Genomic DNA, 27947 nt, shown 5'->3' with positions numbered 1-27947 from the left:
TTTGTTGATTTGTAATTATATCGATCGAAAAAATATTTCATTTACATGTTACCGACTTGAAACGTAAAATTAAAACATTCTCGAAAGTCTTGGGATCATTGGGACCGATATCTTAGCGGCATCAGTGTCGATAACAGGCAAAAATCTTTGAGATCCTCGATTTCTCGAGGGATGACCTAGCCATATGCATAATTTGGTTTGTAGGGAACGCTCAGGGTGCGATTCTTGTCACACCTGACATTTTTGGGTATTTCGCGGAGGGAGTGCGATTGACGGGAATGTGGAGACGGCAGGCGGAAATATTATCCGTAACGTGAGACACGAAACGTTTCCGTAGTCGGCTCTGTTACAAACGGAAATCACACACCGTGGATGAACTTGATGACCCGTCTCCGTCAGTATATCAGGTCTGCCTGGTTTAGCTGTGGTTTTCCTTCACCTTTCCACTTCACAGTCACGTCACTCACAGTCGGCGTGGTCAGTTTCTGAAGAACTCAATTGAAATGTCCCTGGTGATGAAGCTGTCGATTTGTGGGGCGTGCTCAACATCTTGGTCATCAGCGCCCGTACAAGTTGTAAATATTTCCATTTTCAGTCTCGGCACTTCCCGAATGATGATGAGATAATGAGGACAACACAAACGTCCAGTCCCCGGGCGGAGAAAATCCCCGAGCCGGCCGGCAGTCGAACCCAAGACTCGGTGGTCTGGGGGCAGCAGCGCTAGCCACTAGACCACGAGCTGCGGGCATTGTCCTCGATGAATTTGTTACTCAGGTGACATCCGTTGCCCAGTGTGGTGTCACCGCCAGACACCACACTTGCTAGGTGGTAGCTTTTAAATCGGCCGCGGTCCGCTAGTATACGTCGGACCCGCGTGTCGCCACTGTCAGTGATTGCAGACCGAGCGCCACCACACGGCAGGTCTAGAGACACGTCCTAGCACTCGTCCCAGTTGTACAGCCGACTTAGCCAGAGATGGATCACTGACAACTACGCTCTCATTTGCCGAGACGATAGTTAGCATAGCCTTCAGCTACGTCATTTGCTACGACCTAGCAAGGCGCCATAGCATTTGATATTGAGATTATAACATGTACCGTCAAGAGCGATGTACACCAATTGTGGATTAAAGTTAAGTATTATATCAACTACGTACTTTATTTGCTGCTATTAATTCCCTTAACTGTTCCAGACCTCACGCCAGTCAGCGTGTAATTAAACGCGTGCATTTCGGCCTCCTCTAGCAACACAGTGTTGGCTCTTCTGCCAACACTTCACCCAGTCCACGTTCGAAGTCACTGAGGCCTTCTGCTGTTAGCTGTTTTTCTACTGCCAACACTGTAGCCCACGCCTTCGTTTATACTGGCAGATCCACATCTGGTGACATTCAGTGGACAGTTCCGCGTTACATATAGGTGTCCGGATACTTTTGATCAGATAGTGTGTAAAGAACAAACAATTGAGGATGTTGGGTACAAGTGTTACTGTGAGACATGAAGAGGTTGGCACAGAGAAGAGGGACCTGTGGCGGACCGCACCTAGAAGGCTGATGATAAATGGTTGTACGGCGGCGCTGAGTGGCCACGACCTACCTGCGGCGGCACGTTCTTGATCTTGAACTCGCGCTCGCTGAGCTCGAGCGGCGGGCCCTGCTTGAAGGCGCGGTCGCCGAACAGGCGGTAGACGACTCGGAAGCCGGGGATGTCGGCGGCGCGCGAGTCCCACGAGATGACGACGGCGCCGTCCTGGCGCGACGCCGAGCGCACCACCACGGCCGGCTCGGCCGGCGTCGTCGCCAGGATAAGCGGCGGGTGGCGGCGCCACGACGGCGGCGGCGGCGGCGTCGACGACCGCGTCACCACCACCGAGCCGGAGTGCTGCTGCTGCTGCTGCGCCGGTGGCCGAGCGCGCGCCCGTGCCTGCAACACCACGATCGTGTCTGCAGCTGTCTCCAAAACGCTACAGGCTGCACTAAAAACTCCTGACAACTCTGTAATAATTACTACACTCCTGGAAATTGAAATAAGAACACCGTGAATTCATTGTCCCAGGAAGGGGAAACTTTATTGACACATTCCTGGGGTCAGATACATCACATGATCACACTGACAGAACCACAGGCACATAGACACAGGCAACAGAGCATGCACAATGTCGGCACTAGTACAGTGTATATCCACCTTTCGCAGCAATGTAGGCTGCTATTCTCCCATGGAGACGATCGTAGAGATGCTGGATGTAGTCCTGTGGAACGGCTTGCCATGCCATTTCCACCTGGCGCCTCAGTTGGACCAGCGTTCGTGCTGGACGTGCAGACCGCGTGAGACGACGCTTCATCCAGTCCCAAACATGCTCAATGGGGGACAGATCCGGAGATCTTGCTGGCCAGGGTAGTTGACTTACACCTTCTAGAGCACGTTGGGTGGCACGGGATACATGCGGACGTGCATTGTCCTGTTGGAACAGCAAGTTCCCTTGCCGGTCTAGGAATGGTAGAACGATGGGTTCGATGACGGTTTGGATGTACCGTGCACTATTCAGTGTCCCCTCGACGATCACCTGTGGTGTACGGCCAGTGTAGGAGATCGCTCCCCACACCATGATGCCGGGTGTTGGCCCTGTGTGCCTCGGTCGTATGCAGTCCTGATTGTGGCGCTCACCTACACGGCGCCAAACATGCATACGACCATCATTGGCACCAAGGCAGAAGCGACTCTCATCGCTGAAGACGACACGTCTCCATTCGTCCCTCCATTCACGCCTGTCGCGACACCACTGGAGGCGGGCTGCACGATGTTGGGGCGTGAGCGGAAGACGGTCTAACGGTGTGCGGGACCGTAGCCCAGCTTCACGGAGACGGTTGCGAATGGTCCTCGCCGATACCCCAGGAGCAACAGTGTCCCTAATTTGCTGGGAAGTGGCGGTGCGGTCCCCTACGGCACTGCGTAGGATCCTACGGTCTTGGCGTGCATCCGTGCGTCGCTGCGGTCCGGTCCCAGGTCGACGGGCACGTGCACCTTCCGCCGACCACTGGCGACAACATCGATGTACTGTGGAGACCTCACGCCCCACGTGTTGAGCAATTCGGCGGTACGTCCACCCGGCCTCCCGCATGCCCACTATACGCCCTCGCTCAAAGTCCGTCAACTGCACATACGGTTCACGTCCACGCTATCGCGGCATGCTACCAGTGTTAAAGACTGCGTTGGAGCTCCGTATGCCACGGCAAACTGGCTGACACTGACGGCGGCGGTGCACAAATGCTGCGCAGCTAGCGCCATTCAACGGCCAACACTGCGGTTCCTGGTGTGTCCACTTTGCCGTGCGTGTGATCATTGCTTGTACAGCCCTCTCGCAGTGTCCGGAGCAAGTATGGTGGGTCTGACACACCGGTGTCAATGTGTTCTTTTTTCCATTTCCAGGAGTGTAGATACGGACAAGCCTACACACAGTCACGTAAATGGAGGGTCTTGCACCGTGGACCACCAGTCCGGCATGTGCCGAACTTAGGGAATATCTTCATCACATGTCGGGTTGTCGTATCGCCAACGTACTACACTTGTACATCCCTTCGTCTTCCGTCTAGTGGACCAACTTCCCACTATTTATACTGAGGTGACAAAAGTCATGGGATACCTCCTAATATCGTATCGGAACTCTTTTTGCCCAGCATAGTGCAGCAACTCGACGTGTCATGGGCTCAACTAGTTCTTGGAAGTCCTCTGCAGAAATATTCAGCCATGACGCCCGTAGGGCCGTCCATAATTGCGAAAGTTTTGTAGGTGCAGGATTTTCTGCACGAACTGACCTTCCGATTATGCCCCATAAATGTTTGATGGGATTCATATCGATCTGGGTGGCCAGATCATTCACTCGAATTGCCCAGAATGTGCTTCAAACGTATCGCGAACAATTGTAGCCCGGTGACATGGCGCATTGTCATCCCTAAAGATTTCTTCTTTGTTCCGGAACATGAAATCCATGAATGGCTGCAAATAGTCTCCAGGTAGCCGATCATATCCATTTCCACTCAGTGATCGGTTCAGTTGGACGACAGGACTCAGTCCATCCCTTGTAAACGCTGCCCACACAGAACCTTGTTGACACTTTGGAGCCGGCCGTTGTCGCCGAGCGGTTCTAGTCGCTTCAGTCTGGAACGGCGCTGCTGCTACGGTCGCAGGTTTGAATCTTGCCTCGGGCATGGATGAGTGTGCTGTCCTTAGGTTAGTTAGGCTTAAGTAGTTCTAAGTTCTAGGGGACTGATGACCTCAGATGTTAAGTCCCATAGTGCTTCGAGCCATTTTTTACACTTTGGATCCATGGCTTCGCGGTGTTTGTGCCACACTCGAACCTTACCATCACCTCTTACCAACTGAAATCGGGACTCATCTTACCGGACCACGGTTTTACAGTCATATAGAGTCCAACAGATATGGTCACGACTCCAGCTCATGGTCGTGCGGTAGCGTTCTCGCTTCCCGCGCCCGGGTTCCCGGGTTCGATTCCCGGCGGGGTCAGGGATTTTCTCTGCCTCGTGATGACTGGGTGTTGTGTGATGTCCTTAGGTTAGTTAGACTTAAGTAGTTCTAAGTCTAGGGGACTGATGACCATAGATGTTAAGTCCCATAGTGCTCAGAGCCATTTGAACCAACCCAGGAGAGACACTTCAGGCTATGTTGTGCCGTTATCAAAGGCACTTGCGTCGGTCATCTGCTGCCATGGCCCATTAATGCCAAATTTCGCCGCTACTGTCGTAACTGATACGTTCTTCCTGCGTCGCAGGTCGATTTCTGCATTTATTTAGCCCAATGTTGCTTGTCTGTTAGCGCTGACAACTCTATGTTAACGCCACAGCTTTCGGTCGTTAAGAGAAGGTCGTCGGCCACTGAATTGTCCGTGGTGAGAGGTAATACCCGAAATTTGGTATTCCCGGCACACTCTTGACACTGTGTATCTCAGAATAATGAAAGTAGTCACCAGCGTTGTGTAGAACCCGTTGCCAGCGATGTGGTAGGCGTAGTATACCGTTGGCAGAGCCTGTTCTGTTGATGGTGCGAATGGAGCGGTCTACTGCCTGTCGAATCTCTGGAACGGTTGGTTGATTTGGGGAAATAGACCAAACTGCGAGGTTATCGGTCTCATCGGATTCGGGTAAGATGGTGAAGGAAGTCGGCCGTGCCCTTTCAAAGGAGCCATACCGGCAGTTGCCTGAAGTGATTTAGGAAAATCACGGAATACCTAAATCAGGATTTCCGGGCGTGGGATTGAACCGTCGTCCTCCCGAATGCGAGTCCAGTGTGCTAATCACTGCGCCACCTCGCTCGCTAATCTCTCGATCGGTTCTGAAGCGAATGCCACGAAGTGGTTCCTTCTATCTTCGGAATCAAATCAAAGTCACAAGGACTTAAGTCCGGGGAGTATAGTGGATCGTACAGTACTTCCCAGTCCCATCGACCCAACAGAGCAGCCACAGCTTGCGCTGTATGCGCCCGCGCATTGTCGTGCATAATGATGGGTGGGTTGCGCAGAAAGTGTCGCCTCTTCTTTCGCGAAGCTGGTCGCAGGTGATGGTGACTTTGATTTGATTCCGAAGATGATGGAACCAGTTCGTGGCATTCGCTTCAGAATTGTTCCAGAGATTCGACAGACAGTAGACCGCACCATTCGCACCATCAACAGAACAGGCTCTGCTAACGGTATACTACGCCTTCCACATCACTGGCAACGGGTTCTGCACAACACTGGTGACTACTTTGAAGGACAGTAACAGGTGCGAACATGTAACTCTTTTGTATCGGTTATGAGTAAATAGTTGCCACTATTTACGTTCCAACACTCGTATTTCCGACATGGAATGTCCCATGTGTCTAGCTCGAAATACCATTCCGCGTTCAGAGTCTGTTAATTCCCTTCGTGCGACCATATCACGTAGGAAACCTTTTCACGTAAATCACCTGAGTACAAATGACAACTCCGCCAATGCACTGCCCTTTTATACATTGTGCATGCCATACTACCACCTTCTGTATGTTGGCATATCACCATCTCATGACTTACGTCACCTCACTGTTTGACAGGCACTTGAGAGACATAGGTTTCGTACGTTACACGAACATCACTTCTACAGTTCCCAAGTGCAAGAACAGGGGATTTTTAAAATTCAAGAACGATTTTAGTCGGAATCTCCTTCGCCGAACATGCACTGTAGCTTAAGAGGCTTTTGTAGGCCAATCTGAGTTTGTTACCTGGTGTAATAGACCACAAGTGTCTACATGAAATTGTTCGTCTAGGCTTCCCCTATACCACTATGATACATTGTAAACCACGAATGGCCAAGAACTCTGCATGCGTGCGGAGCTCTTACACTTGTGAGAATCTCTCTCATCTGGATGCATAGTTCCTCCTCTGCGATGTTTCACTGTCTCAGCGGGAAGGAGGGGAAACAACAACGCGTCGTATTATACGGCTATTCAGTTGTGCAAGAAACATGACGCGACTTGCTTGTGGCTTTGCTTCATCTTTCTGAGGAACACAAATAACAAACGAAACAATTTTTCACTATGAAGCAGTTAGTTTTATTCCGATGAAGTAATGATAAAATTCATATCTGGCTCACGGATAGAGCCACAGTTTTTTAGACTTTCATCGCACAGGCTACCACTTAATCGTACTTATTTATTTTCATAAAGCCTGTCATGCCCGTTTCTTGATCTAAACATTCATATCACTTTTGCAGCCTCATTACGGTGACGTAGAAATTCTTCCCAAAGAAAACTTCCCATACCTCCTGCACAGTTTGAACGTAAAAGAATTTGTCTTTTCAACAGAAATTACAGTGCAGATCTAACAGGCCCATTTGCACAGGCAGATACATGCTATCATGAAATTAATAGTGTCCTAAAACCATTTAGAAAACTGTTCCTGTAATTCTTTCAGTGCCACAATGAATTCTTCAAAATCTGTTTTCTTTGACACCACAAGTCGCAGCAAAATGGACTTTTTTTTGTCAGTAGCTGTCCCTTCCTCAATGCGATTTTCTTTCTAAATGTCTGAGATAGTACTTTGATAAGCTGTGGCGAAAAGAATTGATTATGTACTAGTCGCTGCAGCTTAATTATATGGTTTTTCAAGTGGAGATTGACATCATAATCATTCAACAGAACTAGATCTGCAAATATTCTCGCAACGGTCTCCCAACGTCGGAAGCTGTATACGTACCACGCTAGTGATTGTGCCGTCGAGTGCTTTGGGCTCACCAGATGAAAAGGTTTCTTGTCCTTGGGTATGATGATCAAAACGGTTTTTTCCACAGTGACCACCCGCCTTTTAATAGTTTAAAAGAAACTAATTGTGAGTTTGGACCGAGAATTCGAGAACCTCTTTCTGAAGACCCAAATGTCATTTTGATGCCATCAAAATCTATAAACGAATGTCCGACCAGGTCAAAAGATATTTGAAAGGGGTACAAAAATCTGTGTTGTTAGACTATTAGGGCTGTCAGTATGAAAGAACCGTATAGAGCATCGTATCTGAAGACAAGGAATTTGTTCATGTAGTAACCCCATGTAGGACTCGACGACACATATGTAGTCGTGAGATGTATAGAGCTTTCGATGTTGGAAGGACTTTGTGTATAGCTTATTTTCCTAAGTAGTGTTTCAGACACCAGCTTTATTACATATGGACGTATGTAGCTTGAAAGCTTCTGTAATTGCAAGAAAAGCTTGCATTTTCTAAATTTATTAATTGTGGTGGGATATTTTGAAAACTTTCAAAATTATTACGAAATTCGTTTATACAGTTTAGAGAACACTAGTTACATATCAACTTTTTTATGATAAATATTTTTTATATATCATCGTTTAGAAGATATTCCTTCCAAACCGAATATGCCAAATTACCTTTCGGGGTGTGTTTTACCTAGAACCTTTGATATTCTTAAAAATATGGGGAATCCGGTATATCAATATTTAAAAGAATATCACTATCGTCATTCGATACATTGAAGACAATATCGGTATATTGATATATCGAAGAAAAAGTATCGACTTACCGGCCTATAAAAATATCGGCTGCACATAGTAAATATACTGCTGGTTTTAGAGCTGTATATTTAAGTATTGATTTATTATTAGATATTCTGTACATTAACAAGCCAGGAGCCTGCTTATCCCAGCCGGCCGCGGTGGTCTCGCGGTTCTAGGCGCTCAGTCCGGAACCGTGCGACTGCTACGGTCGCAGGTTCGAATCCTGCCTCGGGCATGGATGTGTGTGATGTCCTTAGGTTAGTTAGGTTTAAGTAGTTCTAAGTTCTAGGGGACTGATGACCACAGATGTTAAGTCCCATAGTGCTCAGAGCCATTTTTTTCTTATCCCACTTGTCAACCACTTTACTAATTATGGTAAGTGGCACAATAAAAGGTGTTCGATGGGTCCGTCGTTCGGTTTCGTCACATATCGGATTTGTCCGGAACACTTCACGTCGACTTCCTTTTTTTTCCATTTCTGCAAACACCAGCGGCCTAGCAGTTTTAGTGTCAAAATTGCTGGGTGAAGTTAAACGTTGCATTTTCTGTTGGTAGCACCGAACGCCGATTACGTCATCACTTCCGTCACACGTCTCCACCAACCGCAAAGACGAATGTTGTCATTTAGATTTTTGTTCATCATTTTTACCAGCTGTTTTTGAAGAATGCTGATGTGAAGAAATAGCACACTAGTTGCGTTAAAATTGTTGTGTAATGCCACTGGTGTGATATGTCGGAAATCCTTTCACGCCGCCACCCCTGCCCCCCCCCCCCTCCACAAGTGCAATCGGACTTCTTTGTCCCACCTATACTTGCTTCGCATAATCAAGGAGAAATACTGGACGTGATGAAAGCTCCAAAAGTAGTAAGACTCCTTCACGAAATTGAAGTAAATTTAAGTTCTACTACAATTTCAAATGAACACTTTCAAGTATTTACTGAAAGTTGCAAAAAAATATATAATATAAAATAAAAATATCGGCACTCGATATAGTCATTGTGGTATCGATTTATCAAAGTATCGGGCAACAAAATGTCGCCGATACATATATATACAATTTAGAAAAAATACCGATATGAACAGCCTCAGTTTTACCCATTAAAAGTGAATTTTGACACAAACAGAGAAATACGTATAGTATTAATTTACCCCCCTCCCCTCCCCTACCTTTCATCAAGGTAGTTTATTGACACTTTGAAATTTTCCCTTATTATGTAACGGGCAACGAGATGAAATTTGTAACAAAAGGAAATGATTTGTGACGAACTTTGAAACAAGACGTAGCATGGTTTGAAACTTCCTGGCAGATTAAAACTGTGTGCCCGACCGAGACTCGAACTCGGGACCTATGCCTTTCGCGGGCAAGTGCTCTACCAACTGAGCTACCGAAGCACGACTCACGCCCGGTACTCACAGCTTTACTTCTGCCAGTACCTCGTCTCCTACCTTCCAAACTTTACAGAAGCTCTCCTGCGAACCTTGCAGAACTAGCACTCCTGAAAGAAAGGATATTGCGGAGACATGGCTTAGGTAGAGGTAGAGCACTTGCCCGCGAAAGGCAAAGGTCCCGAGTTCGAGTCTCGGTCGGGCACACAGTTTTAATCTGCCAGGAAGTTTCAAATCAGCGCACACTCCGCTGCAGAGTGAAAATCTCATTCTGGAAACATCCCCCAGGCTGTGGCTAAGCCATGTCTCCGCAATATCCTTTCTTTCAGGAGTGCTAGTTCTGCTAGGTTCGTAGGAGAGCTTCTGTAAAGTTTGGAAGGTAGGAGACGAGGTACTGGCAGAAGTAAAGCTGTGAGTACCGGGCGTGAGTCGTGCTTGGGTGGCTCAGTTGGTAGAGAACTTGCCCGCGAAAGGCAAAGGTCCCGAGTTCGAGTCTCGGTCGGGCACACGGTTTTAATATGCCAGGAAGTTTCAAATCGGCGCACACTCCGCTGCAGAGTGAAAATCTCATTCTCAAGACGTAGCATGAATTACGTATTTTTGGTGCTTTTTATCTCTCCTTATCTAAGTGCCGTGCAGGAGGAAGCACCCCGAGTTGACAAGTACCAGGGTACCGCAAAAAGTAAGTTGCACTTTAATACGGCAGACCGAGTAACTTTTATTTAGCACTGCACTACACTTCAGCGTGACTCAGATATATGACTCTGCCGGCCGAAGTGGCCGTGCGGTTAAAGGCGCTGCAGTCTGGAACCGCAAGACCGCTACGGTCGCAGGTTCGAATCCTGCGTCGGGCATGGATGTTTGTGATGTCCTTAGGTTAGTTAGGTTTAACTAGTTCTAAGTTCTAGGGGACTAATAACCTCAGCAGTTGAGTCCCATAGTGCTCAGAGCCATTTGAACCATATATGACTCTATTTTTGAACATAGTTATCAAGGCTCCGTAAAGGACAGTCGGAACTTTCCACCAATCGTTCAGTGACTCGACTGTACAAATCTACTCCTTGGCCACAGAGCCATTCGAGAAGCGCTGTGTGACCCTTCTGACTGTTCAGAAATCTTCAATTGCTGCGGATCAGTTCGCCAGTTGCCTGGAATCTGTCGTCTGTGGTCTATATCGACGTCCTCCCTTCCCGATCAGCATCGTCCACGTCTGTGCTGCCTTGGTCAAACTGTCGCCCCATTTCATTCCGGCTGGACGCGATATTGCATTTGGTCCTCATGCCGTCTGATATCGCGATGAATCTGTGTGCAGTTCAGACGTTTTGTCCACAAGAATTCTACAGACCCCGGAACTTGGACTTTGTAGTATGTTTCCAGTTGCCACGCGATTTCACATCCACACTGTTATGCAAAAAAATGGCTGTGCACTATGGGACTTAACATCTGAGGTCATCAGTCCCTAGAACTTAGAACTACTTAAACCTAACCTAACCTAAGGACATCACACACATCCATGCCCGAGGCAGGATTCGAACCTGCTACTGTAGCGGCCACGCGGTGCTAGACTGAAGCACCTAGGAACGCTGGGCTCTTTCGGCCGGCCACTGTTCTGCACCCGTCAGCAGAAATGCGCCTACAGGAAAACCAGAACATGTACTCTTCTCTGACAATAAGCCACTCTTGTTGCCCAGTGGTCTTAGCGTGTGACGAAATGTGTAACTTACTTTGTGGAGTCCTCTCGTATTTGCTACGCCTCACGTTACTTACCGTAGTAGTTGTAGGGCGCGGTGCGGTGGTGGTGGTAGTGGTGGTGGTGCTGGTGGTTGTTGTGGTGGCTGTGGAAGTGCTCGTGGGCCGAATTGTGGCAGCGATGGTTGATGCCTTCGTGGAGGCGACAGTCTTTGGTTTGGTGGTCGAGCTCGGTTTGATGGTGGTGGTGGTTGTCGTCGTCGTCGTCGTGATGGGGGCGGGCGGCCTCGGGGGCGACTCGGTGACGTCACCAGCGTCGGCGTCCAGTTCTCCGGACTTCACGGGCGTCGCCTCCCCCTCTCCCTCCCCCTCGCTGACCGCTTCCGCCTCCAACTCGTTGTCCTCGCTGCAGGTCAGCTCTGCAAGTGATGACGCAACCAGACCCGTTGTAATCTGTTGGTAACTGCAGCTTTTGTTTGTTGCAAACGTTTGTCTTTGGATTAGTACTTAACTATTTCATAGCATTTTGCTTGACAGAGAGTTACTATGTTTAAAAGAGGCAAGGGGTGTTTCTCTACCTAGTGTCGTGTCCACGATAAAATTATGATTTCCGGTCACAGCTTGACCCTGTAACACAACTTGGCACACACATCACTTTCAAGCTGGAAAAATTTACAATGACTAAGGTACCCAGTACATTTATGCCTGAGGAAGGGGCTGAGAAAGGTTAACGTAGGTATATAATTTAATTTCAAGCAAATTTCGTGTATACATGCTCAATATTTGTAAAAAGAAAAGTAAAAAAAGCTACTGTGGGAGTAAGATACCCCAGGGGACGAGAGTGCAAATGAGAAGTCGTGACGTAAAAATGTCTTTGCTGCTTTTAGTTCACTTGGAATACTTTAAAAGTACTAAGTGTAATCTGTCTCTTATTTGTATTGTTCAGTGCTATAAAAGTTTTTTTAAAGGAGTGTGAATGAACATGAAGAAATGAGATGAAATACTTACCATATTGCAAATGTAAAAAGTGTTTGTTCCACTTCTGCAGTTAAAAAGTTGAACCATTGTCCACACCTTTTTGTATACTTTTTACCCAGAAGGAATTACAAGCTTTCTAAGGATACAGATGAAACTACAGGGCCAAATTTGCTACTCATATGGATTAAATATGTGTGAAATATATTAAATATATGTGAGTTGTGTACGGGGTGTTTAACGTTTTTGGATCAAATTGAAATAAATGATAGTGGGTCCACACCTAATTATATTGAGACAGGGAATCAGTAGTCAGAAATGCATATTTATTGTGTTGTGGGTATACACAGCACACTCCACATTTCAACAACATAGCTCGTAGTAATTGTTTAAAGTGATCACCACCAGTGTCAATGCATGCATGACGATGGCGCAAAACGTTCTTCTGCACTCTCTCAAAGGCCCCTGGTGTCTGTTGTACCAGAAGACAGGCAGCCTGATCCAAGCAACCAGGTTTTCATCCATTTCTACAGGGTTTTGTACACCAACGTCTTAACATAATCCCAGAGATTAAAGTCCAAGAGGTGTGAGATCTGGCAATTGCACTGGTATGGGACAGGACCTCCCTTTCCAAACCAATGATGAGGGTAAGTGTTCTTTCCAAGTGCTCACAGACTTTAACGTTGAGGTGAGCTGGTGCACCGCCATGTTGAAACCATATCCTTTCGTGGACAACACGAGGTACAATCTCCAAAGACATGGTGATTGTCCTCATTCCAGGTGTGGCTGTTGCAGCTGTTGAGAAAACCATCACAGGTGAATGAGGCCTCATCCTTGAAAAACACAAACTGTACAAAGTTCAGCAGTACAGTTCTGTAGTGTATAATCCACTGACGGAAGTGAACACGTGGTCCAAAATCCGTTGGTCCCAGTGGTTACAGATGTTCTTTACGATAGGGGTGTAACACCTGTTCCACCAGCACTCTCCATATTGTAGCCTGTTGACAGGATTGCTGTGTGGTTGATCACGTGATCCAACAGCATCTCGTCAAAGTCTGGTGTTCAGACGCGTCTTTGCAGGAACCTGGGCCAACTCGCTGTGGCATGAACAACACTGCCTCTCGTAAGTTGGTATCCATGGAGATAAACTACTTCTAGTTAGGATGACACTTGCTGGGAATGTGTTCTCCAAGCATTCCTGCTGTTTAAAAGGCGCTACATCCTGCTGCACCATACATTAAGTGCATGTTTGCTAACTCTCGTGATGAGTAACGTTCCACGCATGACTATGCATCATGCAGCATACACAGTAACGCACCTCAACTCGGACACATCACAACTTACACCAGGGATAGTGGTGTGTATACAGCAGAGGTTAATGCGCCAGTGTGGTGCATGCGGTCGTCAAATGACACACGTGCTACGAGCTGAGTCGTGTGCACTATATCTGTTTGGTGATTGGGGCTGTATGCTGTATATCACCTGCTTCCTGTTCCAGGGTATAACAGACACCCAGGATCTTTGCAAGAATGTGGCAGAACTTACATGCTGTTGGAAAACATGCATTGAGACAGCCAGTCGTTGGTTTGAACAATTACTATGAGCTACAGTGTTCTGTGGTGTACACTATGTATGTCCATAACACAGTAAATTTGAATTTCTGATCATTGGTTCCTTGTCTCAGTATAATGGTTGCTGACTCGCCCTACCTCTTCCAGTTTGACCCAAAAGGTTTGAGACACCCTGTCTACTGTGTGTGTGAAATACGTGATATGCATGCGCATATACAGTGCGATGTGGTACCATTCCCAATAAAATGTTTCATCAATTGTCTTAGGCCAAAGACATCTGCTCATATACAACTAGAATTCGTCTTATGGTGCTTATTTTGTACATTCTAGATTTTGAGAAGTGGTTTGTGCATGCCATTTTGAAGACATGGTTGAATGAAGACGAGTGGTATCTGCAAGTTCATTATTTTCGAAAATTTGGAGTGGTATGCTATCAGTGACTTACTACCTCAGAACTACAATCTGGGTCCCCAAGAAGCGCTTATGGGGCACATATTGGGTTTCGAGAGGTTTATGTGTGCCACCTTTTTTTGCAGGCGAAAGCAAACCAGTGCTATCGGTTGGTTCACTACTTTCCTAAACTTGAAGTGGTATGTAGACAGTACGTGATTCCCTCAGAACTAGAAAAGGTGCCTCCGGAAAGCTGATTATGCGATGTATTTTACATATTTTAGATCTCGAAGAATGGTTTATCCACGCCATTTCAGTGAGTTGTCAGTGCAAAGTAGATGAGTGGTATCTATAGGTTCATTGTTTTCTTGAATGTGGAATGTTATGCTGTCAGTGCTTGTCTGCTACAGAACTAGAATTTGAGTATTCTTGGATTGATTTATGTACGCCGTAGTGATAAAGCCATGGAGCAAAACAGCCGAGAGGTATGGTAGGTTCAGTATATCCCTAAACTGGGAGAGACACGTTGCCAGTGCTGGAGTGGGTTGAGAATTTGCAGAATGGTAAGGCACACACCCTCACCCCCACCCCCACCCTCACTGCCACCCCCACCCTCACCCCCCACCTTCACACCCACCCTCACCCCCACCCTCACCCCCACCCCCACCCTCACCCCCACCCTCACCCCCACCCTCACCCCCACCCTCACCCCCACCACCACCCCTACCCCCACCCTCACCCTCACCCTCACCCCCACCCCACCCCACCCCCACGTTTGGGCACACATTGGCAGATCGTGTGTGGGAGACCTACCCTCGGGCCGTATGTTGACGAAGCTGCGGTTGCGCAGCCGGTGGGGGCTGCCGCAGAACTGTGGGTCGCGCTCGCGCGAGGTGAGCTGCAGCTGCGCCGAGGAGCGCAGCCACCGCGCCAGCCATCGCAGGCGGCAGTCGCAGCGCAGCGCGCGCCCGCCCAGAGACAGCCCGCGCAGCGAGCCCGCCAGCGGCGCCAGCACGCGCTCCGCCACCTGCCGCAGCGGGTTGCCGTCCAGCGCCAGCAGCGTCAGCGCCGGCGTCCGGCTGAACGCGTCCGCCGGCAGCTCCGCCACCAGGTTGAAGCCCAGGTCCAGCACCTGCCGGGGCACCATCTCATAAACAAACAAACGAACAAAAAACGCAGTCGTAGCTTGAGATTAGATGCATGGCCAAAACTAGACTGGGGCAGACTGCTATAGTGCCTCTGGACCCTGAGAATAATGCTCCCCCTGGCGCACAAATATTCTCATACAGCTGACTGCACTAAGCAGAACTCCAGTATCTGGACACCAATCACTGGGCATTAATATGGCATGTGTCTACCCTTTGCCTTTATGATGGCTTGAACTCGGCTGAGGACTCTTTCAGTGAGGTTACTGAATGTCCGTGAAGGAGTGTCAGCCCTTTCTTCCTCAAGAGTGGAAAACACAGAAGGTGGTAATGTTGGACGCTGTGGTCTGCAGCGAAGTCGACGTTTTAATTGATCCATAAGATGTTCCATTTGGTTCAGGTCAGGACTCTGAGCAGACCAGCCAATTTCAGGAATAGTCCTTTTCCTGTCCACACACTTTTGCGTCATAGATGCTGATTTAAAATGGGGGCATTTTTCATATTACTACAGAAAATCATCGTCAACAAACTGTTCTACTGTAAAACGTGTTTACATCCTTCCACATTTCGCTTTTTCCGATGCGCAAATAAGGGTACCACACAATAACCACGAGAAACACCCGCGTACCGTAACATCACCTTCTGTGTACTCCACTGTTGGTATTCGCCAAAGCCAAGCCCTTCCTCTGAATTGCCACACAGTATATGGTGATTCATCACTTCAGATCACTCGCTTCCAGCCACCCACTGTCCAATGGTGTCACCCTATACAGCACTTGAAGTGACACTTACCAGTGACTAAAGAAATGTGTGGATTATGACAAGCTGCCTCTGTACCGTGTTCTTGTTATCGCCCTATGTACAGTCATTGTGCTAACTGAACTGCTGGCAGCACTTTGCAACTCACGAGTGATTCCTTCCACTGCTTTCGTGCAATTTGTTGCAACCACCTTCCGCAATGCTTGCCGGTTCCTATCCATTGATTTAGCTGTGTTTTCGCTTCATAGTCATATCACCAACAGTCAACTTGGGCAATTTTGGAAGGTCTGAAATGACCATGATGGATTTGTTACTCAGGTGACATCCAGTAACTAGTCCACGTTCGAAGCCACTCAGCTTTCGTGGCTGACTCAGACTGCTGATTCTGCTCCTCTACTGTCAACACAATACTCCCCCCTCCCCTCCTTTTACACTAACAGGTCCGTCTCTCCTAAAGTCTAGTCGTCATTTCCGCATTTCATAGAGGTATCTAGATACGTTTGATCACATAGTGTACCTCAGGTTCTTCCATTGGTTGGCAAGTATGCCTATGCTGTATATCACATCAAAAAATCAAATGTACAAACTACGAAGATAACAGCGGGAGAATGAATCGAGAAACATAAAGGTAATTGTTGAAGACACGAAATGGAAATACCAGTTATAGCTGGACTCTCTTCGCAACAAGGAAACCACTAAGCACTGTGCCCTGAGATGATACATGCGATGCCATTTTCGCTCTAGAACACTAAAGTGCGAAATGTTACATTGCTACTAAACCATTGTAAAGTTAACTACTCCGCATTGTATTGAATGGAAGTCATAATTTATAGGTTATGCATTAATTAATTACCATGCTATGTTACATACCAAATCAATGCTCTGTTTTATACCCTACCACAATCGTAAATTTTGCGAGAGTGTAGTAATCTGGGGTTAGGTTTGTTGACGTTTTTAATGTTCCGACAAACATAATCCTCGTGATTAAGAAAGGTACTGAAAGAACTGTAGAACTGAGTCTTGAAAAAAAAATGGATCCTACAGTTTTGTTATACTTTCAATAATTCCATGCAGAGTCGCAGAAAAAATCAGTACATTATCTAAGCTCTTGCAGTTTAAGGGTTCCGTGGTATGAACTTTGTAACTATATATGGCTTCTTAGGAGCTACACTTTCTGAACTAACTAGCATCAAATAATCATTCGACAGTCTCTCTGAGGCAGGTTTAAACAGCTGTGGAAGATGGGAGGTCAAGTATAAATTACGTAAAGAAACAAATGAAAACAGTAAAGAAGCACCTCGACGACCTTTCGGAGGGCTAGAGACTAACAGAGACAGTGCATATATGTAGAGTAACACTTCCTTATTCACGACAAAACAGAGTTCTCAAGGAATGTAGGTGCATACAGAGTAACACAACCTTTATTCATATCTTCGATCTCCAGTGAAGAGCTCAAAGCTATAAACGACGAGCTGTGAGCGACGTTGTGGTGAACTGGGGATCGGGGAGGGCGTCATGATTTACTTGCCCCACGATGTACATAACTGCAGTAAGGCCATAATCAGATGCCGTGGTATTTGTATAGCGTCGAACAGCAAGCTAGACACCAGAAACAAAACTCGGTAATTTTGCAGACTGGCTGATGGACCAGGCGTGTTTTTACACGGTGACAAGTGTAGCTGCATCGGTAGTTCCGTGACTGCCTACCCTGAGTTCGCCCAGAGTGCTGATGGCGGCTGCGGGGAAGTCGGTGAGCAGGTTGTTGAGCAGGCTGAGCGAGGTGAGAGTGTCGTTGACGCCGGCGAAGGCGTCTGGCGCCACCTGCTGGATCAGGTTCCGCTCCAGGTTGAGCGCCGCCAGCGAGTCCAGCGTCGACAGCACGCCGCCTGCGAAACGAAAACATCCCCTACAGGCCTGTGGCGTAGTGGAGCAGGACAGAAAACTGGCTCGCCTAGGAAAATCTTTCAGATAAAGCTAGTGTCACTAGCTTTATTAGCGTTGGTGATAGCGCTGGAGACTGCATAGCCTGTGTCTCGGTTCCATCCTTACTACCGTCCCATGCAGGACAGAAAACTGGCTCGCCTAGGAAAATCTTTCAGATAAAGCTAGTGTCACTAGCTTTATTAGCGTTGGTGATAGCGCTGGAGACTGCATAGCCTGTGTCTCGGTTCCATCCTTACTACCGTCCCATGCAGGACAGAAAACTGGCTCGCCTAGGAAAATCTTTCAGATAAAGCTAGTGTCACTAGCTTTATTAGCGTTGGTGATAGCGCTGGAGACTGCATAGCCTGTGTCTCGGTTCCATCCTTACTACCGTCCCATGCAGGACAGACAACTGGCTCTCCTAGGAAAATCTTTCAGATAAAGCTAGTGTCACTAGCTTTATTAGCGTTGGTGATAGCGCTGGAGACTGCATAGCCTGTGTCTCGGTTCCATCCTTACTACCGTCCCATGTACAGTTTGTGAATGCAGACACTAATAATTTCATGTGAGTCAGTGGCTTGGTGCAAGTCTTTCTGCTGGATGCCGTTTCAGCTACTTGCGTGTCCCAAAGTGGAGAAAGGGGACCTAAAGTTTAATGTGGAACCTGAACCACGTGTTGTTTCTGGGGACTCTTCATATCGTTGAGGTGAACGCTAGGTTGAAACGACTGAAAATTCCGTGTTCCGACCGAGAATCAACCTGCGGCCTCTCTGTTTCCAGGCACAAACTTTACCAGTAGTCGACTAGGCTCAACATGTATATAGATAGTTAACCTGTAGGTTTTTGGTGAGTGAGTTTGTGAGTATGAAAATATGTGTCATACATGGCTGTATCTTGATTGCATTAACATAAGAACTCAAATTTTTTACACCGCCAAGGGACCGCAGACCTTTGTGCCTGACATAAATTTAAATTTATACATTTATCCATTTTTTGAGAAAAAGGACTCTTAATTGTCGGACTGACAGACAACAGACTGATCCTATAAGGGTTCTGTTTTACCAGCTGAAGTACGGAAATCTAAAAATGTTCTTCATTACCCCTTATTAAAGATTTCAGTGTCTCCAAAAGGAGTTCAGTATGCAATAACAAAAAACTTTTGATCTTCTGCCCAATAACACAAAATGTCTGATAGGTAACAAAGCAAGTTTTAATCTGATATAAAACAAGGACAAAGGGATTTTAAGTGTGATGAGTAGGACTTTAAAAATGTATTCATTAATGTTAACACTAAACATGTGTAATATCCTGAAAGTGACTCATTCCCCATCATTGCAATACAAGAATCGTTCAAACATGTGGAACATGTAATTAACTAACTGATGTAAGGGACCACGGGGTCAGGTGTGAACGCGTATTTAATTCATATTATCTGTGGTGTCACCGCCAGACACCACACTTGCTAGGTGGTAGCTTTAAATCGGCCGCGGTCCGTTAGTACATGTCGGACCCGCGTGTCGCCACTGTCAGTAATTGCAGACCGAGCGCCACCACACGGCAGGTCTAGAGAGACGTACTAGGACTCGTCCCAGTTGTACGACGACTTTGCTAGCGACTACACTGACGAAGCCTTTCTCTCATTTGCCGAGAGATAGTTAGACTAGCCTTCAGCTAAGTCCATGGCTGCGACCTAGCAAGGCGCCATTAACCATATCTAGAGAGAGTCTCACTTGTATCATCAAGAATGCTGTATACAAATGATGGATTAAAGTTAAGTATTCCAGCAGCTACGTACTTTTCTTTATAGCATTCATTACGTATCCTGTTTCAGAACTACTGCCCACCTGCGTGAGTTGACGCGTGCCCTTTCGGCTTCCTCGCCTTGTGTCTAGACTGTCTTGTCTAGACACAACATTATCCATCCACCGAAATAAAAAAAAAATCTTGCGAATAAGTCTTCGTATTTCACGAATAAAAGAGAACTTGCACCACAGTACTGAATGAAAGGCATTCATTCCAGAATGGATTTTCACTGTGCAGTCAAGTGCGCGTCGATTTGAAATTCCCTGGCTGATTAAAACTGCGTGGAGGACTATAACCTTAGTTAGGAACTTCGCCTTTCGCGGTTAAGTGCTGCAGGACTCGCGACCTGCCATCAGATAACCTCCTCCGCCACTGCCTATTGGCTAACTTCGGACACTTCACAGAACTTCTCTTGCATGTCAAGTGGGACCAGCACTCCTGGAAGAAAGGATGCAGCAGAGAAATGGGAAGATCTTCAGGAGAACTTGCGTGAAGTCTGGAAGGTAGGAGAGAGACACCAGCTGGAGGTGAAGATATGATGGATGATCGTCAGCTGTGCTTGAATAGGGCATGGGTGTGCTTACCTATGAAAGGCAAGGGCTGCTGTTTTGAGACCCAGCGTGGCACGCGGCTTTAAGACATTGTTTTTATTTTAGCCCTGTCCCCATTGCTTAGCCAGTGTATACGTTCGACACATACATTTCACTTATCTACTCCTACCCCTCTGTGTGTACAACGCTTCCTCCCTCCAACTGTCTGTGCACTTCATCTTCTCACTTCTCTCTACCCATCTCCTCCCCCCTCCCTCCCCCTCATTCCCTCCCTGTTTTCCTCCCCCGTCTTTGTCTATCTCTACCTCCCCTCTCTTCAGCCTTATCTTCTTCCCCCTTCCTCTGTCCATATCCTCCTCCCCTTGTCTCTCTTCAGTTCCTACTCCTCCTGCTCTTCCTTTTCAACATGCTCATTATCCCACTATACTTACTACCTGTCTCCTTCATATCTGTCTCATCCTCTCTCTCTCTCTCTCTCTCTCTCTCTCTCTCTCTCTCTCTTCCCCCCCCCTCCATCTCCTCCTCCCCCTCTCTGACCACCTCCTACTCCCTCTCTCTGTGTACATCTTTTCCTCCCCCTCTCCATATTGTATCCTCCACACCCTATCAATGTCCATGTCCTCTACCTCCCTCTTTATGTCCACTTTTTCCTCCTTCACATTTTGTCAGTCTCATGACCCCCCATTCCCTATCCATCTCCCCCTACGCTCCCTCCTTCCCTCCCTCCCTCGCATCCCTCTCTGTCTATCGCCTTATCTGTCCATGTCAACCTCGCCCTCTCCCCCTACCACAGCTGTACCCATCTGCATATGTAGTCCCTGCAAAGCCGGTTGATGAAGCAGGCTAATACTAATCCAACACAACACACTTGTCATGCAAGGCAGCCTACGCGTTGGTCGCTGGAAAACCGTTTCTTGTCCCTGACGTGTAAGGTGCCCTGCAAAGCAGGTCGATACGACAGACCGATATTATTCCCACAAAAACACACCAGCCGTGAAGGGCAGGCTCTGTGGTAGCTGCTGAAAGATACATTTTTGCCTTTATCTCCAGTCCTGTAGGAACTATGGGGTTATAAACTCCACAGTGTTGATAACTGTGAAGTTTGCTGTTTGTGTGCCAAATTTAGTTGAAATCGATCAGGGGTTTGCGAGGAGATGCCAGATGTCCATATAAACATACATACAAGCTGCATTATGCATATACAAGGTGTCTCTTCCCGAGAGTCGTCAGGCGCATTTTGCCTGGTGTTTAGGCAGACATTTACAATTTCTTTCCTGCAGTATGTAGCTGGTGTCAACCCAAACAAATAGCGGTACAACTCGTGACGTTTTTCATGGGACGCTCAGTGTCGATGGAAAGTGTCAGTTCGTCTGCGTTATGCGTAATGTCCACTGGGTGTGTAAACTTGCGCCACAGCCTCGCACGATATTGCGCGACAATGCGCAGTTAAGACAAATATGTGCAAAGTAGTTGAGGCAGTACTAGTGTGAGCGAACCTGTCGCCAGTTGTGCACTGTCGCGCGACCTAGGACAAGCTTCAGTTCAGTCTGAATTTTCTGAGCCAGTTGCGGGACACAATGATGGACAGCGCGAAGCCAACTAGCCTGGTGCAGACACAAAGATGGTTGTGGGATCGAAAGACACCTCAGTATCACACGAGGAAAGTTACTTTCAAGGTTTTTTTTGGGGGGCGGGGGCTGGGGTGGAGTAGGTACGGAATTTTTTCGTTAGGTGAGTGTGTTGTCACTTCTGTGTGGGGTTGCTCCACATAAGAAGGTCAGCATGCATGCAGAACTAATGAATGCCCTCGTAATAGAACAAGAGCAGCGAATCTTGCTTCAAGAACATTAAAGTTCGTCATTTGAATGTTTCGTGTCTTCTGGATACATCACTACAGACGGCACGATACTACCTACGGATTTGTCGTACACTGAATTTAATCTTCACTGACAGTACCGTTTTTACGAATTCGGTTTTATATTATCTTTGGGCGATTTCTTTTGTAAACATTTGGTTTGAATTTTTTATGGATATCACAGCAATGAATAAAGCACTGAGTGCAAGACGTTCGTTGCGTGCAATAGTTTCTCCGCAGTTCGTGTGTTTGTTCAAGCGATCCTCAATGTGTCGGAAAGTTGCTGTTTATTCTTCACGTTTTACTGTCCCTGTTAACGCATATTGATTAAACAGATGTCACGCTAGACTAATCTTGGACCGCTGTATCGAATGAGCACATAAAATTCGGCTTAAATAATGATTATTTTTGTAACGGAAAACAAAGCGACGCTTTGTGTCGACACTGGACGTCGCATGAGAAACATGGCGAGCTGTATCATCATTTTGTTTGGGCCTTTGCCCCACGTCAACGCAAGGTCGGCCTTGTTACTTTGGATTTGGCAGTGTTAATGTTGGAGGGTGGCCGGATGCCCTTCCTGCCGCCAACCCATACCACCCCGGAACGGAATCAGTGTACCCCAGCCGTCTGCGTCCAGTGTAAGCCATGAAATAGTACGAACGTTTTTCAGATGTCTGCGAGCCGTGTAACTGTGGCGGGGCATGGGGACCAGCCCGGCATTCACCTAGTGGGATGTGGAAACCATGGCGAACTCTATGTGTTTTGTAAATAGAAACCACCTTTTCTTGCTGTAAAGTATTTTATTTCTCCTAGACGCGTCTGACCTTTTACTTTAACGCATCTTCAGTGGGACGTAAAATGATACAGTTTTGCTGGGGGGTTGGGTTGTATGGGGAAGGAGACCAGACAGCGAGGTCATCTGTCTCATCGGATTAGGGAAGGAAGTCGGCCGTGCCCTTTCAAAGGAACCATCCCGGCATTTGCCTGGAGCGATTTAGGGAAATCACGGATAACCTAAATCAGGATGGCCGGACGCGGGATTGAACCGTCGTCCTCCCGAAAGCGAGTCCAGTGTGCTGGCCACTGCGCCACCTCGCTCGGTGATACAGTTTTGTTTTTGATATGTGACATGTGTAGATTACGAAAACAGTTCACATCTCGTTTTTCTTACGTAAATAAACATAAGGCGAACATGAAAACGTGGTTATGTTTCGCAAGTGAAGTTACAGCCCGATCTCCAGCATGTGACCAGATGAGAGGAAACGCAGATGCCAGCCAAAAACGGGAAGATGTGTAAGTGATCACAAATTTTCGTAACAAACGAGACGCGAACTGTTTTATTCTCTACACGCCACATATCAGAACGAAAGTCTGTCATTCTAGACTCCACTGAAGACTCTTAAAGTAAAAGGCTAAACGCGTCTGGGAGAAATAAAATTCACTGCAGCAACAAAAGGCCGTTTTTAAATACGAAACGAATATTTCTGTGCTTGCTGGGGATGATGACCACGCAAACAAGTTTGTGATGGGCTCTGTTTGTCTGGGCTGACTCCAGCTACGTAGCACAAAATCTGAGTTACAGATGTCTGCCGGAAGATTAGAGAAAATGCGCTTGGGACTCCGAGGAGAGACTGTCGATGTGTTGCGGGCGGCTAGCCTGCAGCATAGATATCAGAATGAGATTTTTCACTCTGCATCGGAGTTTGCACTGGTATGAAACTTCCTAGCAGATTAAAACCGTGTGCCGGACCGAGACTCGAACTCGGGACCTTTGCCTCTCGCGGGCAAGTGCTCTACCATCTGAGCTACCCAAGCACGACTCACGCCCCGTCCTCACAGCTTTACTTCTGCCAGTACCTCGTCTCTTACCTTCCGAACTTTACAGAAGCTCATATCAGCGCACACTCCGGTGCAGAGTGAAAAATCTCGTTCTGGAAACATCCCCCAGGCTGTGGCTAAGCCATCTCTCCGCAATATCCTTTCTTTCAGGAGTGCTAGTTCTGCAAGGTTCGCAGGAGAGCTTCTGTAATGTTTGGAAGGTAGGAGACGACGTACTGGCAGAAGTAAGGCTGTGAAGACGGGGCGTGAGTCGTGCTTGGGTAGCTCAGATGGTAGAGCACTGGCCCGCGAACGGCAAAGGTCCCGAGTTCGAGTCTCGGTCCGGCACACAGTTTTGATCTGCCAGGAAGTTTCAGCATAGATATCCCTTGGCCCCCAGCCGGGAGGAGACTCGTTCGCGCCGGCACTGACCTGGCGGCAGCTCGCGGATGGCGTTGTGTGAGAGGTCGAGGAAGGCGAGGCTGCGCAGCGGCGCGAGCGCGTCGGCCGGCAGGTGGCGCAGCCGCGCGCCGCGCAGGTTGAGGTTGCGCAGCGACGCGCCGAGCCCGCGCAGCGCGCCCGCCGCCAGCGTCACGTTGGCGTTGTCGGCCAGCCGCAGAGTCGCCAGCGACGACAGCGGCTCCAGCGCGCCCGCCGGCACGTGCGCCAGGCGGTTGCGCGACAGGTCCAGGTGCGTCAGCGCCGACAGCCGCGACAGCGCCGCCGACGGCACCGCGCCCAGCTCGTTGTCCTGCCGAACACACGCGGTGCAGTGCACAGTACGTCGACACACTCGTGGCGCGGACTCCGAACGACCGCGTGAAACCCAGGTCGCTCCGATCGTCCGGGACACAAACAAAGCACTAAACACAGGCACCCGAGTAGACACCGTGTTCCTCGACTCCCGAAAAGCATTCCGTCAGTTCATCTACATCTACATCGATACTCTACAAATCACATTTAAGTGCCAGATAGAGGGTTCATCCAATCATCTTCACAACGATATGATGATGAGGTCCCATACTCCTAGGAGCGTAGGGGCCGATGCGGGAGACCCGCACCGCCAGCTGGGCAAGGTCCTATCGGAGGTGGTTTGCCATTGCCTTCCTCCGACAGTAATGGGGATGAATGATGATGATGAAGACGACACAACAACACCCAGTCACCGCTGCTACGGTCGCAGGTTCGAATCCTGCCTCGGTCAAGGATGTGTGTGATGTCCTTAGGTTAGTTAGGTTTAAGTAGTTCTAAGTCTAGGGGACTGATGACCTTAGATGTTAAGTTCCATAGTGCTCAGAGCCATTTGAACCATTTTGTATTGTATTGTATGTGAACCGGGAACCCAGAACCGACGGAGAGGCTCCGTCCCCGCCGCAGCCGCAGTGGTCCACAACCCCACGACGACGACGACCGCAGTCCACTCCACCCCTCCGCCGCCCCACACCGAACCCAGGGTTATTGTGCGGTTCGGTCCCGGGTGGACCCCCAGGGAACGTCTCACACCAGACGAGAGTAACCCCTATGTTTGCGTGGTAGAGTAATGGTCGTGTACGCGTACGTGGAGAACTTGTTTGCGGAGCAATCGCCGATACAGTGTAACTGAGGAGGAATAAGTGGAACCAGCCCACATTCGCCGAGGCAGATGGAAAACCGCCTAAAAACCATCCACAGACTGGCCGGTTCACCGGACCACGACACAAATCCGCTGGCCGGATTCGTGCCGGTGACCAGGCCCTCCTTCCCGCCCGGAAAGCCGTGCGTTAGACCGCACGGCCAACCGGGCGGGCATGATTATGGTTTCTCCCGATGCAGCTCGGCGTCAACCAAATATTTTCGCACTCGGAAGGGAAAGTTGGTGATCGAAATTTCGTGAGGAGATTCCGCCTCAACGAATAACGTCTTTGTTTTAATGATGCCAATCACAAACCCTGAATCATGTCGGTGACACTCTCTCCTCTATTTCTCGATAATATCAAACGTGCTGCCCTTCTTTGAACTTTCTCGGTGTATTCTGGTAATCACATCTTGTAAGGATCCCAGAGCGCCTAGCAGTACTCGAATAGAGGACGGACAAGCGCAGTGTAGGCAGCCTCCTTATTAGGTCTCTTCAATCTTCGAAGACTTCTTCCAATAAAACGCAGTCTTTGGTTAGCCTTCCCCACAAAATTTTCTATGTGTTCCTTCCAATTTAAACTCTCCGTAATTGTAACTCCTAGGTTTTTATTTGAATTTGCGGCCTTTAGATTTGACTGAATTATCGTGTAACGGAAGTTTAACACATTCCTTTTAGCACTCATGTGGATAACCTCACACTTCTCGTTATTTAGGGTCAACTGCCAATTTTCGCACCGTACATATATCTTATCTAAATCGTTTTGCGAATTGTTTTGATCTTCTGATGTCTTTAGTAGTCGATAAACGACAGCGTCATCTGCAAACAACCTAAGGCGGCTGCTCATATTGTCTCCCAAATCATTTATGTAGGTAAGGAACAGCAAAGGGCCCATAACACTACCTTGAGAAACGGCAGAAACCACTTCTGTTTTACTCGATCACTTTCCGTCAGTTACTACGAACTGTCACCTTTCTGACAGGAAATCACGAATGCAGTCGCATAACTCAGACGATATTCCATAAAAACGCAATCTGATTACAAGCCGTTTGTGAGGTACGGTGGAAATCTAGAAATACAGAATCAGTTTGAAGTCCCTTCTCAGTAGCACTCAAAATTTCGAATGAGTAAGGAGCTATTCGCGTTTCACAAGATCGATATTTTCTAAATCCGTGTTGACTATGTGTCAAGACGCTACGGTCGCAGGTTCGAATCCTGCGTCGGGCATGGATGTGTGTGATGTCCTTAGGTTAGTTAGGTTTAAGTATGTCTAAGTTCTAGGGGATTGATGACCAAAGAAGTTAAGTCCCATAGTGCTCAAAGCCATTTGAACCATTTTTTATATGTTAAGAGACCCTTCTCTCCCACTTAATTCATAATGTTTTCGGCACAGTACATGTCCCAAAATCCTGCTGCATATTAACGTTAATGGTACTGATGCTAATTTAGTGGAGTACTCCACTCGACTGTCCAGTGAACAAAATACGAGAGTATGGAATATCGGACCAACTATGTGACTCTATTCAAGGGTTTCTAGCAAACACAATATAAGCATGTCATTTTGAAAGGAGAGAGATCTTCAGGCGTAAAAATAACTTTGGGCGCGTCTCAGGCGATTTTTATAGCGCCTTTACTTTTCACAGTATATGTAAATGACGTAGCAGCTAACGTTGGAAGTCCTATGGGACTTTCAGCGGATGATGCTGTTGTATAGAGAGAAGTCGCAACGCTAGAAAATTGAAGAAAAATGCAGGAAGACTTGCAGAGGACCGACGCTTTGTGTACAGAGTCGCAGTGGACTCTCAACGTAAACAAATGCAACTTATAGCGGGTACAATAGCAACAAAGATGATTGCAGAAAAATCACTGGAAGCAGTAACCTCTATAAAATATCTAAGAGTATGCGTATGCAGACATTTGAAGCAGAACGACGACATAAAATTAGTTGTGAGTAAGGCAGATAAAGAAGTTTTGCTATTTGGGGAGCAAAATAACTGATGATGGTCGAAGTAGAGAGGATATAAAATGTAGACTGGCAATGGCAAGGAAAGCGTTTCTGAAGAAGAGAAATTTGTTAACATCGAGTATTGACTTAAGTGTCAGGAAGTTGTTGCCGGCCGCGGTGGTCTAGCGGTTCTGGCGCTGCAGTCCGGAACCGCGGGACTGCTACGGTCGCAGGTTCGAATCCTGCCTCGGGCATGGGCGTGTGTGATGTCCTTAGGTTAGTTAGGTTTAAGTAGTTCTAAGTTCTAGGGGACTTATGACCTAAGATGTTGAGTCCCATAGTGCTCAGAGCCATTTTGAACCAGGAAGTTGTTTCTGAAAGTATTTGTATGGAGTGTAGCCATGTATGGAAGTGAAACATGGACGATAAATAGTTTAGACAAGAAGAGAATAGAAGCTTTCGAAATGTGGTGCTACGGAAGAATGCTGAAGATTAGA

At 47.6% G+C, this 27947-nt stretch overlaps 2 protein-coding genes across 2 annotated transcripts in view; one reads left to right on the top strand and one right to left on the bottom strand.

The window, feature by feature from the left end:
• LOC126163022 (rab3 GTPase-activating protein catalytic subunit) overlaps positions 1-27947 on the top strand; it is a 477254-nt gene that overhangs the window by 104810 nt on the left and 344497 nt on the right. The gene's annotated exons all lie outside the window — the stretch shown is intronic.
• LOC126163023 (TLR4 interactor with leucine rich repeats) overlaps positions 1-27947 on the bottom strand; it is a 318353-nt gene that overhangs the window by 27182 nt on the left and 263224 nt on the right. Inside the window, exons 3-7 of the mRNA XM_049919893.1 lie at positions 24326-24644; positions 17651-17829; positions 14853-15171; positions 11182-11522; positions 1593-1919 (exon numbers count right to left, since the gene is read on the bottom strand). Coding sequence (XP_049775850.1) covers positions 1593-1919; positions 11182-11522; positions 14853-15171; positions 17651-17829; positions 24326-24644 — 1485 coding nt within the window. The remainder of the gene's footprint in view (positions 1-1592; positions 1920-11181; positions 11523-14852; positions 15172-17650; positions 17830-24325; positions 24645-27947) is intronic.

This window comes from Schistocerca cancellata, chromosome 2 (genome assembly GCF_023864275.1).
Source record: "Schistocerca cancellata isolate TAMUIC-IGC-003103 chromosome 2, iqSchCanc2.1, whole genome shotgun sequence".
Classification (NCBI taxonomy): domain Eukaryota; kingdom Metazoa; phylum Arthropoda; class Insecta; order Orthoptera; family Acrididae; genus Schistocerca; species Schistocerca cancellata.
This window is presented reverse-complemented; position numbering and strand designations above follow the sequence as displayed.